We start from the raw sequence: 16,626 nt of genomic DNA, 5'->3' as shown, positions 1-16,626 counted from the left end.
CGTAGACTACGATTCGTAGTAATGGTAGTACTGTTGGCAACAGTCTGTTGCCGTAGTAGTACTCGTCGTATAGCAGTAGTGTGCTTGCTTATAGCAGAAGGAGGTAGCATGCTTATAGCAGTCCGGTTTCCCAAGTTATCTTTATCCAGTCTTATCACAGTATGCCCGGCCCTGATGATGGCGGTCGAGTGAGTTATCTCGCAGTTGCACGTTTAAAGGATCAAGCCGTACGACTACTCTCCTCCAAGTGTTCTGCCTTCTTCGAGCTGTGTTCTTTCAGACTCTTCTTTCCCACTTCAATCCCACTATATCTTCGAGAGAGCGTTCTGAGATCGAGAGTGCCTTCTTCGAAGAAATACACAAGGTTGCCATCCCTGGGTCTAGACGGGTGAGCCGGGATGGGTTCATTCCTCGACCTCCTCGAATACCGTGGGTTCATCATGAGAACGTCGGACACTATGCCTTCCACAAGCCTATTAGCGTAGCTCTTAGCGAGGTGAATTTCGTCGAGCGAGCGGCCATGTCGAAGAATTTGACAGTTTACCCCATGTTCTTGCGCAGTTAAAAGAACTAAGGCATGTTGGGGTTGTGGCATAGCCGCCCCAACTAGAGAAATTGATTGTACTAGAGTATAGCTCGAGGTGGTGGCATAGCCGCCCCAACTAGAGAAATTGATTGTACTAGGGTATAGCTCGGGGTTGTGGCATAGCCGCCCCAACTAGAGAAATTGATTGTACTAGAGTATAGCTCGAGGTGGTGGCATAGCCGCCCCAACTAGAGAAATTGATTGTACTAGGGCATAGCTTGGGGTAGTGGCATAGCCGCCCCGGCCGGGGGAATTGACTGTACCACGGCATAGCTTGGGCTGATGGCATAGCCGCCCCAACTAGAGATATTGATTGCACCAGGGTGATGCTTGGCATATCCCCCTCCCCTGTTATGGGATATGCGAGTCGACTTGGTATTGTTGTAGGTTGCCAATACAGGGGAGGCTGCTTGGAGTAACCGCTTATACGTCCTTGCAGACAGCAATGCCTCCTGTGTCTATGTGGCTTCAGTTGATAAAGGGTAGTAGTGTTAGGGACCTCAGTTATTCGGCTCTGTCTGGATTTCGACGTGTCTTGCTGTTCACTGAGGTCTCTATCGCGATCTCGAGCACACATTTATTTCGAGGTTGACATCGTTGATTCCTTCCTTATCGTCACGACCGGGTGTGCGGAGTTTCTTCGGCAACACCTGTGGTAGGCGATTCTGCAAGCATCGTGATTAGATATCCTGTGACCACAGCGTGGCAACTGTGCGAAGATCTGCGGAAGATTATAGAGTCCTCTGGAGTTCGTCTTGATGACGTTCCAGCGGAAGGCCTTAGCAGACCGAATAGGAAACGTATGAAGGAGATGATGATCAAGGTAGGCATATCTATGTAGCCCATGTCCACTGTGGGACTCACTGGTTTCGACCATTATTCCCGTTCGTCGAATTGCACTGTCGTTATCTCTAGTATGAGGATCCGGGTGCTCACAACAAGAGCAGTCGCGTTCGAGAAAAGGTAGAAGAAGTACAAGGCGTCATGCAGGATAATGTAAGACGCGGGCTTTCGTGATCCTGGGAGAAAATCGTTGTTCACCTACGATTGACTCTCGAGCTGTAATGTTTGGCGTCGTAGAGCACTGCCCTAGGAGCAAAGGAGGCTTCTGGGACATATTATTCAGGTACGACGTATTGTGGAGAATCAAGAGAGTGCGGAGAACTTAGGGCGAAGGACGGAAGACATGACTAGGCAAGCTCATGTTTTTCTGAGGCAGTCGGCCGATCTCAGGAGACAAATGCAGATCCGAAACATCAAACTAAAAATTATTCTCGCAGTCATTGTAGCCTGCATTATCATCTACATCATCGTGCCTATCGTAAGGCGTTAAACTCGTCCCTATCATCAACAGCTCATCACAATGTCACAAATTCTATCGTCATCGCTGAGCCTCACGACATCCGAGTGGGCTGCGCCTCATTGGTCTTCATGAGTATCATTCATTCGTATGTATGATGTATCAACTACACCACGTAGTTAGGACCTCCTTTTTAAGAGTAGGTATGGTCGTTGTTGAGTTGTCAATATCAAAGTGAGATGCATCAACCTATTTGGATCTGTTCTATGAATCACGGGTGACAAATCTGTAATTTCTTTTCCACTGCAGTGGAAACTGGCTGACGTGTATCGTGTATCCCCCCGTTCAGAGAAAGTTCAGGCATGCATGGGGCAAGTTAAGCAAGCTGATAACGTGTCGTTCGATGAGCAGTACTTTGACCATCAAACAAACAGTGTTTTTAAACTTGGTATTCAGCTCTCTAGCATTAGGATATTCTCTAGTAGAAATGTGAAAATGAGCCTACTAGAATTATCTGAAATTCCTTCGGCACGCTGACTGATTCTGCAGAATAGGATATCTTCTACACCTATTCAATGCACTGAACGAACGCCCCGGTGGTCACAAACTTGGTGTCGTCCCTCAGTGTCTTACCGGAGGCTTGGCGACGTCCAGTTGATTCGCCCTCAGGGTTTGTCTTGGTGGATTTTATGCAGTGTTGACAATATATGCAGTTTCATGATCCTATTAGAAGTCTTTCCGTAGCTTGATTCGCCGGCATCTCGTGAACTGTACGTCTGTAGACTAAATTAATGAGCTTCCATCATGATCACTCTTACACATCCGTACGCAGCCCTTCCCGATCGTTGATCTTGCCTGGTGGATCGTCGATGATGATGATAGCAAGTGAGTGCTTCGATGGTGTATACCTCCGCAATTTCCCAACCTGTTATCTTCACTAGAGAGTTGAGGCTGACATGGAGAGAGCTGTCGATCGTGCTTCAGATTCATCTATTCACCACACACCGACAGAGCGGTCGCTGAATACCAAGCTCCAACGGGTCCTTGAAAAAAGTCGAACTCTCCTCGTGAGACAAACACAAGTTGCTCTCAGTGAATACTTAGTCTTACAGGTGAGAGACCCAACCAACGATACCGTATACGAACACACCAGTCCGCGCCAATCGAGATCCCGCCGTAAACTCGATGGAAATACCTCGGAAATGTCGCTGCACTCAGCTCGTGACGACGCCCGTGTTCAATTAAGCGTTGCAAGCAGCTCCGACAGCCGACTATCGTCTGCCGGTAGTGTCTCGTCTATTGGTGGTGGAAACGTCCATCATCCTGATCGAACGACTCTGCTGGAGAGGGCAGAGGAATCTTCGCGACTCATCAATGCTCCTGGGGCGGACTCGTGGGCTAATTACAATCGACAGTTGAGGTCCCATGGCTTTGACGCGGTATGAGTATTCTGCTTGAGATCGATCGGCAACTGGAATGGTCAGGTGCCAGTAATTGCTGGCTCGTCTCGGCTAGGAGAGCCTACACTCGTTGACGGTCGGAAGCTCTTCGAAACCTGTATAAACGTGTTGCAAGAGTGAGCTTCTGCTCTGTATGGATGTCTCACTGATCGTGGCCAGGTATAGTGTTCGAAATCGTCAGCTTTTGGCAGCAACTCCGAGTGGTCGCCGAGACTCTCCGAGAGAATCATCCAAACTAAAGGAAGTCACGCGAGCAAATTGGAAGTTACAACAGGAAATTGAAAAATTACGGCGGGAACTCGACGCTAGTTAGTGCGCGAGAGACCCCATAGAATGATGAAGTATTGTTGTAGGCGTGGTGGAGCGCTCCTCCAACTCGCTGACGAGTGAGGCTCGTACACGGCAACTGGAGAGAGTGAAGTCACAGCAATCTGGGGAGATACGAAGACTCCATCACCAGTGCCAACGACAGGAGATTGAGCTCGAACGAATGCGGAATACGGTAAGTAGTGGCTACTGCAACGGAAATGCTCTGCATCTCGAGACTGGCTCTAGATGCAGAAGATGGCTGATGAGGAGGAAATGAGGAGGAAAAAGGACAGAGAGTTTGCGGAGAAGGTGGGACTTTCAGGCCTGGCTCATTTCTGTTAAGTTTTCTCATCATTACTCGTTGTCGTTCCCTGTAACAACTTCTGTTCTTGGTGAGTTCACCCGCCGGCAAGAGCAGGAGAATACTGTTGGGGCTGCCGATTCACTAGGCAACTCGAGTCCGTAGATAATTTTCATTCAACACTCAGTATGAATACTATAAGGGGTAGAGTCTGCATTTCCGCTCCCGCCTTTTGTGGGTCTCTTTCACATGAGTTGGGTATCATTGGAAGTGGCAGAAACGTGCAAGTCAATGCCTTGCCACTCAGGCGGTGAAGTCCGTATGCCGTGGTGGTGGTGGAGTGAAGAACCAAGGGAGCCTCCATGTGCTCCAAGAGTTAGCTGCAGTGTGAGTCTCAAGTATCTTCCTTAATGTGATTGTCGTGGAACTGCTCAGATATAGAAGACGCATAGAGAGGCTGGAGAAGGAGGTCATCGCATCGGGTAAGCAGTCCCAGGACTTGGCCAGTCAACTCACCAGTGCGGAAGAGGAAATTCGACTCCTCCAGAGGCAACTTGCGCTCGCAACGGAGGCGCCTGAGGAGGATTCGGTTTGTGGGAGTGGTGAGGGAACGTTTGGTATAGCAGAGACGTCATGATCGATCTCAGATGCGAAGCGGAGTCAGCTACCTCCCAGTGTTGATGAAGATGTGGTATGCAAAAAGTTAGCCATGCATGTAGCGATTGGCTGGGTTGTAGGTGAGAGCGCTGGAGGAGTCCCTCCGTGCTGAGACGGCAGCACGGTTGGAGGCTGAGGCCCGCGAGAAGGAGCACGGGATTAGATATTCTGCTAAGGTGAGTTCTGGTGGGAACCATGGAGTGTGCGCCTATCCTTGCGAAGCTGCAGGAACGTAGAGTGTGGGCTGTTGTCAATCTGTAGCTTAGGGAGGGTTTGTATCAACGACTGACCGTTGCTTATGAATCAGAGGTACAATAGCACCAAGGTTTATGCTATCCGTCCCGCAGACTTTATCCAATATACGAGCTCATTGAGTAGTACTAATATTCTATTGTGGAATATCTTGTACTAGTATTAGTGTACACTAATATAGTATCACTATTATAGTGGTTCTTTCTCTCTCTCTCGCTCTCGGCCAGGCGACAAACCAACAGCTGATGACAAGTTGGCTTGTTTATAAAGTCGACGTACTCAGCACAAGGAGACCAGCACTTGGCTGAGTTTAGCACTATTATAGTGGTTACCCTGCAGTAGTCGCAAGGGTTCACAATTCTCCCAGAGTATATGAACAGCCAACTCGTTATTCACACTTGTTGGTATTTTGCAAGCTTAGATCGCCGCTCTGGAGCGAGAGGTAAACACTGCGAGGCATGAGCTTGCGGCTGCGGAGGCAACACTAGTTGACCGTCCTACAATGAGGGAAGTCCAGCTGTTGAAGAACAAGATTGAGCGACTCGAAAAAAGCAGAGAAGAGAGGGATAGATGGCGATGTGGTGATGTTCGAGAGATGATACGACGAGACAAGTAAGGACTACACTGTACAGAACACGACGACGCTCGAGCCCTTGTAGTTTTCGCTCATCTTCTTAGCTGAGTTTTCGGTGAATCACCAGTGTTCACTTTTCTCAGCTGAGCTCAGGAATTTCCTCACTAATTATAGGAGTTAATATACGCACTGGGTTAGAAGTATACAGAGACCAGCAGGATTTCCTCAGAATATTCATATTGTGACCAACACATGTGGTTGACCATGTGCAACTTTGACCACGGTGTAGGTGATGTCCCACTGGATGGTCTTGTTTGTAGGGAGTCCCACAAGCTGGGGGCGGACATAGCCGTTGCTGAAATGGACAGCTCTATGATGCAACAAGTGTTGTTGGATTGTTGTCGACATTTGAAGATTAGCGAGCCTAGTATCCTACCGGATGCACTCAAGAAGCTCGGCGAGGTGAGGCTGTGAGGGACTTTGATGGTGTTTGCAGTGCAAACTTTGCACTACAACCCAAAGCGGGTGTAGGAGCATGAGGATGATTGATATCGAAATGCACATGTTAGAGTCGGCGTTGCGAGATGTGGTCTAGGTTCTGGACACAGCGCTACCGCGAATGACCGAGTTTATCCGCTTTGTAACTTCCAAGGTTTGCGGCTCGGACTGGGTCAATGATGGTCAACACGAAGTAGGGCATGTCGATAACTCTGCGATCACTCTTTTGGTGGCAAGGGTCCCTCGGTCTTCGCTCCATTGGAGACCGTCGAGGCTAGACTTAGGGCACTACTTGCAGTAGAACAAGAGCTCAGGAGTGTACGCAAACAGCTGGATGCTGCTGAGTCTGCCATAGATGGGGAAGCACCCACAGGGCTGCCTTTGGAAGCTCGCATTGCATCTGTTGTGGAAGAGCTGAATGATCGGCGAACTGTAAGCCATTCTAGCACAGCTAGTATGAGTTGAGCTTCTCTGGTAGACTGAGGCGGCCTTTGGGGAGGCGACTGAGAGGATATACAGCACTGAGGAGCCGCGTTTGATCACGGACCGGATGGTCAAACATTATATGTGGTTTGAGAGAAATGGTCGTTGCCGTTGATGATGAAGTTTGTGAGGTTTTTTCAGGACGACATTTGAGGTGAATCAGCTGGAACATGTGTGCGGCAGTATGGGCCGAGCACGGCAACGTTGGTTGGAACTGGAAAACTTCTGGAAAGCTCTTTGTAGGTCACGAAGAGTACGACCAGCGTTAGCGTATGTACCCGCTTTCCTCAGCTGAGCTCAGGAACTTCCTCACTAATTATATTAACACAGGAATACGGGTTGGAGTGTGCAGAAACCGACGAGAATTTCTCGAAATTGCCTCGGAATTCTCATATTATCACCAACTTTTGTGGTTAACCATGTGCATATTTTCCCATACTGCATACGACAAGCCATCGAATGCCTGCCGTGCGGAATATGGCTAGAATCTCTCTCACCGTCCATTTGTTGTTGGAATCAGGTTCGGACGTCTTGAGAGTTGATCCATCAGAAGTCTCTACTGCTAAGGCAATGCTCCTTGCACGGAAGAAACTTTCCCGAGGGTCTAGTGGATAGCACACGTTTGACCACGAATAAGCTTACTTGTGTTAGTACAGTGTCCAATCCCATACACACCCAATAACTGCTCGCGGCTCCGTTGCCAGGCAGCACACATCATCATCGTCGACTAAGCAGATGTGATATATCATACCCCTGACCCCACTGTTCCGTTACAATCTGACAATGATGAGATGATACTGTAGTCACCTCGGCTAAGAATGGTTTCGTGAAGTAATTTGCAGTTGTTCATCATCGATATGCAGACGAGGAGCCTACTGACAGGCGCTGAGAGCTACGCAACGTATTTTTCATGAGGGAATGGGTTCAAGTGCCAATGCATTTTTGTTAGCATCGCGGAACTCGGAAATCAATTTCCTCAGTGTGGTGCGCTACAGAACAACCCTGGCCCTAGTCCCTTATTAAGTTTATGTAACTGCTGTAGCACTAATTATTGAGCAGCTTAACCACTGGTTCGGAATTTTTTGGGGTTGGATCAGATGACGAATTTCTTACTATCTTTAGCCTCCTTACATTTCCTTAACACCAATTGCCTGTTATACTCTGGATCGACGTTATCATCGTCAAAACATCCATCAACTTTATTATCTAGCTCGACTCGAGTATTGTACTATGACAAGGCTTAAATCTTGAAGGCATGTGAGTGGCGTAGAGAACTGACAGTTCCTACCGTGATTAGTGAGAGGACACCGCGGGAGTAACGAGCTTTACTTTGTGAATTACTTTACTACTCACAGCGGTCTCTCGTACGCCTGATTGGTGGTGTAGCTCGAATGTTCGGAGAAGCGAAAAGTCCGAAATCGCACCAGGGATCACTCAGGGTGCCACTCTCCGTGTTATTCGATCAATGGCTACCGCGTATGATCCTAGCGATTCGGACAATTTACCGGCGACATTAACAGCTGATGACATTCAAGAGCTCATCAAGAAGAACGAGCAGACCGAAGTACGTTGGATGTGTTTCGATGTGTGGTTGTTGAGCTGAGCGCCAGGTGAAGAGTCTTGACGTGGAGGGTTGCGCTGCTCTGGTGCGGAAAGTAGCATCATTGGTGAAGGAGAATCAGAGGCTTCGTATTAAGCACTCCGATGACCCGACCAAATTTTTGGAGGTAGTTGCTGTTCATGACGAGAGCTTGGACGTGCTGCATTTTTGTTATGCAGAGTGAAGTCTCACTCGCTGAGGAGATACGCCGTTTGACCGAGTTAGCCGTTAACCCAGCCGAGCTGTGAGTGGCGTCGATGGTGTTAGTCCTGGGGTGACGATTTGTTAGGTACCCTGCCTTTGTAGCTGGGCATGGGGGGAGAGTGCTCGTTGGCCTCCTCCAGCACGCCAATGTTGATATCTGTGCGGAAGCTCTTGCGGTAGTAGGGCGGCAGCTGAAGAGGCTGATGTCTATGTGAGGTCAGGTCCTTAGCGATCTCACGGAGCCTGAGGTCTTGGCTGATTGTGAAGATAAAGTGGCAGGGGATTTCGTAAGGGAAAAAAGAGGTCGTAAACACATGCCCGCATGCCAGGTTGAATCGCTAGTAACTGATGCCAAGTTGGGGAGTATATACATCGAAACGTTGTGGCGGATCTATAGGGAACAGGGAGAGGAAGCAGAGAGTAGTGAGGATATCTCGGGGGTAGTGGAGTTGCTGTGGGGTGGCTGATGGTGACATGTTGGTGATATCAGAAGGAGAACGATGAAGCTGGTAAAATGGAGGATGCTCAGCAGGCTACTACAAACTGTCTTCAGACTATTGAAAATCTATTTGAAATATGGTACTAGGGTTGCTGTGGAGTTGCTGAAGGATGAGATTTGAATTAGCGCTTGAGATTCAGAATTAAAATAGCGTGACTCGGTCGAACGTCCCTCATGTGAAGTTCCGACGTACTCGAGTGTTTGATGACTGGCGTTGCATTTGCTTGTGTGGTCAGGCCAGCTAAAACGGTACCTGAGTTTGCAACGGGAAGGTTCGTCGAATGGCTTGTCACTGTCATCAAAGAAGCAGTGAGGGAGAAGAACTTCACGTAGGCATCATCAGTCGTGTTTCCTCCGACTTTTTCGTCCATAGGTATAACGCGCTTTTTGCCTCTGAACTCCTGTCACTATTACTGCAACAGTGCCTTAATCCTACTCAAACCAGTAGGCGTGTTCTTCCCTACTTGGTATCGTTTACTGTCCTGTGTGGTTTTAGTCCCACAGATCGTAGATCGTCGTAGCTTGGATCGACTACTTCGTGTTACTAACATGTATCGTCACAATGATCCTAAGGAGACTAGTGAAAATGAGCTGTTGGAAAATGTGTAGTAGCTGAAGTGGTGGCTTTTGTTTTTGTTGTTGTTGTTGTTGTTGTTGTTGTTGTTGTTTTTGTTGTTGTTTTTGTTGTTGTTTTTGTTGTTGTTGTTGTTGTTGTTGTTGTTGTTGTTGTTGTTGCTGTCGCTCCTGTTGTTGCTGTTGCTGCTGTTGTTGCTGTTGTTGCTGTTGTATATGTTTATGTATATGTTGTACATGTTATTGTTGCCCGAGTAGAGGTTCCTTCTCAGGTTTGATGCACTCGTGCTTATCGTGCCATATCACCAGACGGCGTTCGGTCAGTCTCAAGGAGTTCAGCTGATGGTAAGAAAAGCTAAGATGATTGTTGTTTCTGATGGATGTTTATCATTGAAGGTGAAGTTGTTGTCCCAAGGGGCGGGGAAGCGTCTTGCGGCACGGTTGAGTCTTCGGGTCCTCGAGGCAGCCTTGCGAGACCATCCGGAAAATTGCAAGATTTTCGTGGAGCAGTAGTAAGGGAGTGGGGGAAAATGGGCTTATGTGTTGGTGAAAAAGTAGAATTTCTGAGGAAATTTTGGGAAAATCTTGTTGGTTTATAAACACTAAGGAGAGTCCCGAGGTCAGCTGAGGAAAGCGAACATATATTTCATCGCTGGTATAATGAGTTTTCGAAGCGACGTGCTTTCTCGTTAGGATGGGGTTGAAGTCGATATTCGGATTGTTGAGCCACCGCAAGGCTACTGATACAGAGATGGAGGCAGTGGTGAGCATCATCTACCATCTACTGAGGAACACTAGGGGCTCGGAAGCTGGTGAGGTCGTGGGAGCTCCAGACGGTTTGTGACTGTTGTTTTTATTTACACAGCTCGGGTGTTGAACAAGTTCACGGAAGGGTCTTTCAGTAAAGTCGATACTCTGGTGAAATTGCGAGAGGATACTCGAAAGCATCTGGGTAGGTTGGCCCTGTCTTTTTACATTAGTGAGGAGTCGTGATGACAGAGCGAAGGCTGAAGGCCTACGATGAGGAGAGCGCTGAGAGGGGCTCGGCGGTAGCAGAGGAGGAGGAGGAGGATCTGGGGGAGGATCCTAAGGAGGCGTACGAAGTTTAACTAGGGACAATCGATAACCAGCTGGGTCTGTCAGGCGGTATGTTTTCGCACTGGGGAGTGGCTTGTCTCAGCTGCAGCTCATTGACCTATGTCTGTTATTACTCTGTCACAATTCGGGAAATAAGGCCCTTACGGAGCATCTCTGTAGAGCGGTCCAAGGGATGACAGGTGAGAAATAACGGTGTTTCTGGTGGGTTTTTTTGTGATGAAAATATAACTATAATCATCAGAGGAGAAGGAAACACTTGAGGTTTTCATGGGAATGTTCTGTCAGCCGTTACAGTCGGCTTCCATCCCCAGCCGATCGAAATCAGAGAAATAAGAATCGTTGGTTTAGTAACTAGATGGGGTCTCTGGCAGGTTCAATACGTGAGGTTATTGCTCAGTATACGGATGAGCTTGAGGACTCGGAGAAAGGCCGGACGAAGGATCTTATGGAGATGGTCACTGGTTTGGAGCATCTCTGTGAGAAGGTTGCTAAGTGAGAAAGGTGTGGTATGAACAATGTGGATATTATGAACGTCAGGAGTGGCAAGTCGAGTAGACGCGATGATGGGGACTTGAGTGGGCCGGAGGCGAAGCGGAGTAAAGCTTGAGGTTTCACGTTGAATGAGCTCGTTGTGTTGAGTGTGGAGGCAGCTGGTTAGAGCTGCTGGACTAATATATGGGAAGTTTTCTCAGCTCGGGAGTTTCCTCACTAGTTGGAGTAGAAGTGTACAAGAATCTATATGAACTCCTCGGAATTTCCTTGAAAATTTACTTAGTGTTATCAACGCACGTAGTTGATAATGTGCACATTCCCTCCCCCCCATTGCAGCTGATGCCTGTTCGTTGCCAGGCTTGGTTACATGTCCATTGAAGCATTGTCTCTCAATCTCCCGTCCTCTTCTCTTCTAGCCTTGGTTTCGGAAACTGCTTTTCTATGTAGGGCTGTGACTGAGCTGGAGGGTGGTCTAGTTCCTGGAGACTTCCGAATTGGTGGTCCCGGGTTCGATCCCTGCGGCCGACCTTTTAACATGTCATTAAGCGAATAATACAAGCGTGGATCCTAGAGTAGGGAGCTGCCCTGATTTCTACGATGAGTTCAGTGATTCTGGATCGTATACTGGTCCCCTGCCTCTTCAGGATGAGGGGATGTGCTAGGGGTATAGGTTTGGTGGTGGGGAGAGTCCTAGTGTGTGTGAATGATATTTTCATTGCAATTCCAATGGACAGTACTGTTGTGTTTCAGTAGGTGTAGTAGCATGAGTCGTAGATCGACTGTGGTGGTGCTCAGTGATCGCGATGTGGCAAAGGTGTGGTATAATGAACTTCACTGCTATTATCAGTTCCTTGTCTTGCTATGTATAAGCTCTATTACTTCGCGGGTCGTGGTCGTGGTGAGGCTGTACGCTTTGCCTTGGCTTTAGCTGGGGTGGAGTACGAAAATATCTTCATACGCACGCGGAAGGATATGTTAGAGCTGATACCCAAATTAAAGTAAGTTGTTTTTTGAAAAGAGTTGGAGGAGTTGAAGTTGCTCTCGTTTAGGTACTGTCAGGTTCCGATGTTGGAGACCCCCGATGGGAAACGTCTGGTGCAGACCGGTGCCATTCTCCGTTACATCGCTCGTAAATTCGATCTGTATGGTGGAGCGGAGGGGAAAGAGGAGAGAGTCGATGAGATCATTGAGGCCTCGGCTGATGCCCTTGGCTCGGGGGTAAGCAACAAGTGACTTGTAGCACAGTTGATTACGATCACTCTACTGTGGGTCTCGACCTCCACAGGTGTCCCAAGGGGGTGATTTTCCGGGAATAAATGCTCGGCAGATTTTCTAGTATTATTCGATAGAGCATACCGTGAGGAGTGATAATATACAGATATCTACGTTGTAAGTTACAACGTAGATATCTGTATATTATCACTACAACTTGTAACCCACACAAGAACTAAATGATTGCACCACTTACGGAGGTGTGCATGAACTTCTTTTAGTTGCTCAAGGCGCCCTTTTTCCGTCGTGATGGTATGAGTTTGGCTAATTCCCTTTCCCGTGGGAAAGCAGCGTTTCGATGGTTTAGAGTGTGGGAGCATAACATGGAAGAAGGCAAATTCATTGCAGGTGTGTCTTCTTAGCTTGGGGGAGGGAGCCTTTGGTGTAGATTTATATGTTGTTATCGGTGAAGTAGGATGAAATAGAGATTTTTACGAGTAGTTTTTGCGTTTTATAGTAGGTTTAGGTTTATATGTATTGTATGTATGCATGTTGTAATGCATTTAAGGATTAATAATGTGTATGGATATCCTTATTTATATTATACATTCACCCGTTTTACGTGAAGTGGCGAAAAACTCGGTGACAAAGGCGATATTCGCGGCCTGTACTAGTCGTGAAACATGTTTTTCACTAGTGTTTTTCATATCACGGGTGAAACTCCAGTATATCTAGGGTAACGGTATACATGGAATGTTATGTGCGTTGTTATGACCTCATCAGAATGTCGTATCAAGTCAGATGAAATATAGATTTTGATAGGTAATTTCGCGTAAAAATAAAATACTACTGGTGGCGCGGTGGATTGATGAGTGTTTGGATTTCGTAGTTATTAGTGATAGGCCGTCATTAAGTATATGTATCTTTGGTGTTGTATCGGTATTAATTGGTAAAGAGATAAAATATACTGGAGTTTCACCCTTGTGATATATAAAACACTAGTGAAAAATATATTTCACGACTACTGCATATCACCGCGAATATCGCGTTTTTCACAGAGTGTTACGCCACTTCACGTAAAACGGGTGAAACTCTAATGTATAATATAAATAAAGATATCCATAGACATTATTGGTCCTTGAATACATTACAACATGCATACATACAATACATATGAACCTAAACTTACTATAAAACGCAAAAACTACCCGTGAACGGGTGGAACTCCACTGTATAATAATATTAAACATTCGATATGTACATATAAACTAATTATAACATATAAGGTACCAGCGAGCCAACAATAGCTGATACCAGCGCCCTGCGAGTGGTTGAAGACTGCGTGGAGTATTTTGGTGTTGAGGAAGTCCTCGGTGATCTGCCAAAGCTTCGTGATTGGCGCGATAAGCTTCTCAACGTGCCCGCAATGGCTGCTTTCATGAGGGTAGGTTGGTTTTGGATCACCCTCCGTCGATCTTGATAGTCTCTCAGTCCGCCTATCGTATGCCTTCTCCCAAGGCGGAAGAGACGGCTAGAGTTTATGGTCGTGAAGTTGGTGATGCCCTTGGATGGAAAGAGCCCTATTGAGAATATATATATCGCCGGTTTGCGTTTCCTTGTGTAGTGAACGTTTAGTGATCGTGATGGTGTTGTGTGGTTTTATACGGGAGTTGTGAGTCTGTGGGGAAGCGAAGGGGGAATGTGCTGGATTCAACAGATATGGAAAATGAGAAATGAGAATGTTGTAGTCCCTTGAGGACACAAAGGATTGTCCTTCATAATTGTCTCATAATTGCGATGTAGTTGTGTATCTGGCGTCAAGCTAGTATGCTGATCTGCTACGATTGAACTTCCATAGATCTTTAAGCTGTTATTAATCTTACGTTCTATGTGAGATCAGACGGTGTTTCGTTAACTCGAAAGGATATTGGAAAACCGTCATAGACACGCATTTTCTTCTCAGATGACTGGGTGACTACAAGTAGCAAATAACGCAGGCTGAGCATAGTCATTGTTGGGGTGTATGGTAGAGACCTGAGTTGTCGGCTTTCGCGGTGATAGTCGCTCACTGATTGCATCGATGCGGTTGACTGGGCAGTGACCTTAGGGTAGAATGAGTGATAGGAGACCACAAACGCTGTCTACTGAGTACACAGATCTGTCTAACGTTGTGAACACTGTCCCCGTGAGGGGCTGGTGGTTGAGTCGTTCTTACTGTTGATTTGCATATGAAATATTTATGCTGATTGCTTCATCATCTCTTGAGCAGCTACTGTTGTTATTGTCTATTTTATTCTATCTCTAGTTCTCTGTCATAGTGGTAACTAACTCTTGCTATGACTCCGTGGTAGTATTATTCGACATTCAAGTGATCCTTCAACTCCGTGCCGCCCGTCACTCGGCATTCGGGAGATGTGTAGGCGAGGACAGCGGGGAGGGGTTTATCAGTCCGTCGTAGGGGACCCTGTATAGATATCTAGTTCATTGAAGATATCAAGTTATCGTTTATCAAGGGATATTATTGTATCACTCGTTTTACGTGAAGTGGCGTAATAATACTATGTTAAAAACGCGATGTTCGCAATCGTCGCGAACTAGTGTTTTTCATATCACGGGTAAGACTCCATGAAATAATAGTATTCACTTACATTAACTATTCTGCATGTAACCCTTACTCGTATGTAGTTTGAGTTTCTGTTCCTCCACTGTTGATGTCTATGTATAAACTGTATTACTTCTACGGCCGAGGCCGCGGTGAGATGGTGCGCTTTGCCTTGGGGTTAGCCGGCGTGGACTACGAGGAGCAGTTCATACGTACTCGACAGGACATGCTCAACCTCATGCCCAAACTCAGGTGAGATCGCCGCGAGTCTGACGTGAGTGAAGTTGCTCTCGTTTAGGTATGGTCAGGTTCCGATGTTGGAGACCCCCGATGGGAAACGTCTGGTGCAGACCGGTGCCATTCTCCGTTACATCGCTCGTAAATTCGATCTGTATGGTGGAGCGGAGGGGAAGGAGGAAAGAGTCGATGAGATCATTGAGGCCTCGGCTGATGCCCTTGGCTCGGGGGTAAGCAACAAGTGGTGGTTGTTCCTCACTGTTGTAGTTGTATTGTTTCAGCTGCTTGACGTTGCGATAAGGTTCAAGTTCGGGCAGAGTTTTGAGGAGGCCGCGTCGACGAAGGGCGTGAAATGTCTGAGGTGGATAAAGGCTTGGGAGACTCAGTTGGAGGACGGCAAGTTCATGGCGGGTGGGTACTTTCTTGCTGTTGTTGTTGTTGTGGCTTTAGCCGTTGTTCTAGTCGTTGTTTAGTAGTAGTAGTAGTAGTAGTAGTAGTAGTAGTAGTAGTAGTAGTAGTAGTAGTAGTAGTAGTAGTAGTAGTAGTAGTAGTAGTAGTTGTTGTTGTTGTGGTTGTGGTTGTTGTTGTTGCTGTTGTTGTTTTTGTTTTTGTTGTTGTTGTTGTTGTTGTTGTTGTTGTTGTTGTTGTTGTTGTTGTTGTTGTTGTTGTCGTTGTTGTCGTTGTTGTTGTTGTTGTTGTTGTTGTTGTTGGTGTTGTTGGTGTTGTTGGTGTTGTTGGTGTTGTTGGTGTTGTTGGTGTTGTTGTCGTTGTTGTTGGTGTTGTTGTCGTTGTTGTTGGTGTTGTTGGTGTTGTTGGTGTTGTTGGTGTTGTTGGTGTTGTTGGTGTTGTTGTTGTTGGTGTTGTTGGTGTTGTTGTTGTTGTTGTCGTTGTTGTTGTCGTTGTTGATTTTATAGCCCTACATTCAGGTACCAACACGCCCACTATCGCCGACTCGTGTGCGTTGCGCGTGGTTGAGGAGGCTATTGAGGTCCTGGGAGAGGAGAAGGTGTTGGGCGCAGCGCCAAAGGTAGCCGCCTGGAGGAAGGCTTTGCTAGCTGTACCGAGGGTCGCCAAATTTATGAAGGTGAGGACCTGCCGTTGTTATCTATTTTGAGTCGTGTCAATTACTTCCCCTCAGTCCTCACACCGCATGCCATCAACAGTCGATGACGCTTCAGCCAAGCAGTATTATGAGGAGGTTGCTACTAGCCTCGGCTGGTGACTCCTGTTGCATCCGTCCCCACGCAGCCTTGTTGCTGGGGTGATTTCCCGTGGTGTGTCTAGTCGGTGGTAATTCACAGTGTTACCTTCGTGTTGTGTTTTCCTCAATAGAATCAAATTGGTGGCGTGATGAACGAGGGGGTTGAGAATGATGTTATTTAGCGGCATGCAGTGAGTTGGGAAATTGTTGTATGGACGGTTCTAGCGGTTGGCGTAGCGAGGACCGCCGTTTTGGAGGAGGGAGGGAATGAGATGGTATATGGGGAAATGGTCTGCAGTAGATTGTTCACTTCTCGTCACTATAAGTGGAATTATTTCCTCGATGAGATTCAGTGTGCTCAGCTGTTGTTGGCTGTCACTATCAATGACTGTAGCAGAGCCGTCGAGCTGTGATGCGCAGTGGATAGAAAGTCTTAGTTCCTCAAGAATCTGTCGTGAGGTGAGGAGGATGGTAGAGGATCTAGAGGC

The 16,626-nt window shown here is 47.1% G+C and overlaps 4 protein-coding genes across 4 annotated transcripts in view; all 4 read left to right on the top strand.

Annotated features, from left to right (window-relative positions):
• Window positions 1-2,660: 2,660 nt before the first annotated feature.
• Window positions 2,661-7,035, top strand: Pmar_PMAR006072 (DNA double-strand break repair Rad50 ATPase, putative; the record flags this gene model as incomplete). The annotated part of the gene is made up of 18 exons (XM_002774444.1): window positions 2,661-2,771; window positions 2,871-2,953; window positions 2,999-3,325; window positions 3,371-3,462; window positions 3,506-3,654; window positions 3,700-3,848; window positions 3,902-3,964; window positions 4,264-4,343; window positions 4,392-4,549; window positions 4,604-4,647; window positions 4,694-4,789; window positions 5,287-5,477; window positions 5,760-5,901; window positions 6,035-6,130; window positions 6,175-6,369; window positions 6,416-6,504; window positions 6,562-6,659; window positions 6,941-7,035. Exons 1-18 carry the CDS (start codon window positions 2,678-2,680, stop codon window positions 7,033-7,035), a joined length of 2,241 nt encoding a protein of 746 aa, XP_002774490.1. The 5' UTR covers window positions 2,661-2,677.
• An 850-nt stretch (window positions 7,036-7,885) lies between these two features.
• Pmar_PMAR006071 (conserved hypothetical protein) lies at window positions 7,886-11,001 on the top strand (the record flags this gene model as incomplete). The annotated part of the gene is made up of 18 exons (XM_002774443.1): window positions 7,886-7,984; window positions 8,031-8,147; window positions 8,200-8,264; window positions 8,310-8,400; window positions 8,446-8,511; window positions 8,554-8,664; window positions 8,715-8,803; window positions 8,960-9,052; window positions 9,097-9,167; window positions 9,220-9,328; window positions 9,569-9,641; window positions 9,693-9,805; window positions 9,990-10,108; window positions 10,162-10,248; window positions 10,296-10,392; window positions 10,440-10,573; window positions 10,766-10,886; window positions 10,932-11,001. The coding sequence occupies 18 exons, from the start codon at window positions 7,886-7,888 to the stop codon at window positions 10,999-11,001; spliced, it is 1,725 nt and encodes a 574-aa protein (XP_002774489.1).
• A 746-nt stretch (window positions 11,002-11,747) lies between these two features.
• On the top strand, window positions 11,748-12,119 carry Pmar_PMAR006070 (glutathione s-transferase, putative; the record flags this gene model as incomplete). Its single annotated transcript, XM_002774442.1, has 2 exons — window positions 11,748-11,884; window positions 11,936-12,119. 2 exons carry the CDS (start codon window positions 11,748-11,750, stop codon window positions 12,117-12,119), a joined length of 321 nt encoding a protein of 106 aa, XP_002774488.1.
• Window positions 12,120-14,809: 2,690 nt separating this feature from the next.
• Pmar_PMAR006069 (glutathione s-transferase, putative) overlaps window positions 14,810-16,626 on the top strand; it is a gene marked incomplete at both ends in the record, with an annotated part of 3,864 nt that continues 2,047 nt past the window's right edge. Inside the window, 4 exons of the mRNA XM_002774441.1 lie at window positions 14,810-14,952; window positions 14,999-15,167; window positions 15,219-15,348; window positions 15,495-16,021. Coding sequence (XP_002774487.1) covers window positions 14,810-14,952; window positions 14,999-15,167; window positions 15,219-15,348; window positions 15,495-16,021 — 969 coding nt within the window. The remainder of the gene's footprint in view (window positions 14,953-14,998; window positions 15,168-15,218; window positions 15,349-15,494; window positions 16,022-16,626) is intronic.

This window comes from Perkinsus marinus (assembly GCF_000006405.1).
Source record: "Perkinsus marinus ATCC 50983 genomic scaffold scf_1104296958234, whole genome shotgun sequence".
In the NCBI taxonomy this organism is placed as follows: domain Eukaryota; phylum Perkinsozoa; order Perkinsida; family Perkinsidae; genus Perkinsus; species Perkinsus marinus.
This window is presented reverse-complemented; position numbering and strand designations above follow the sequence as displayed.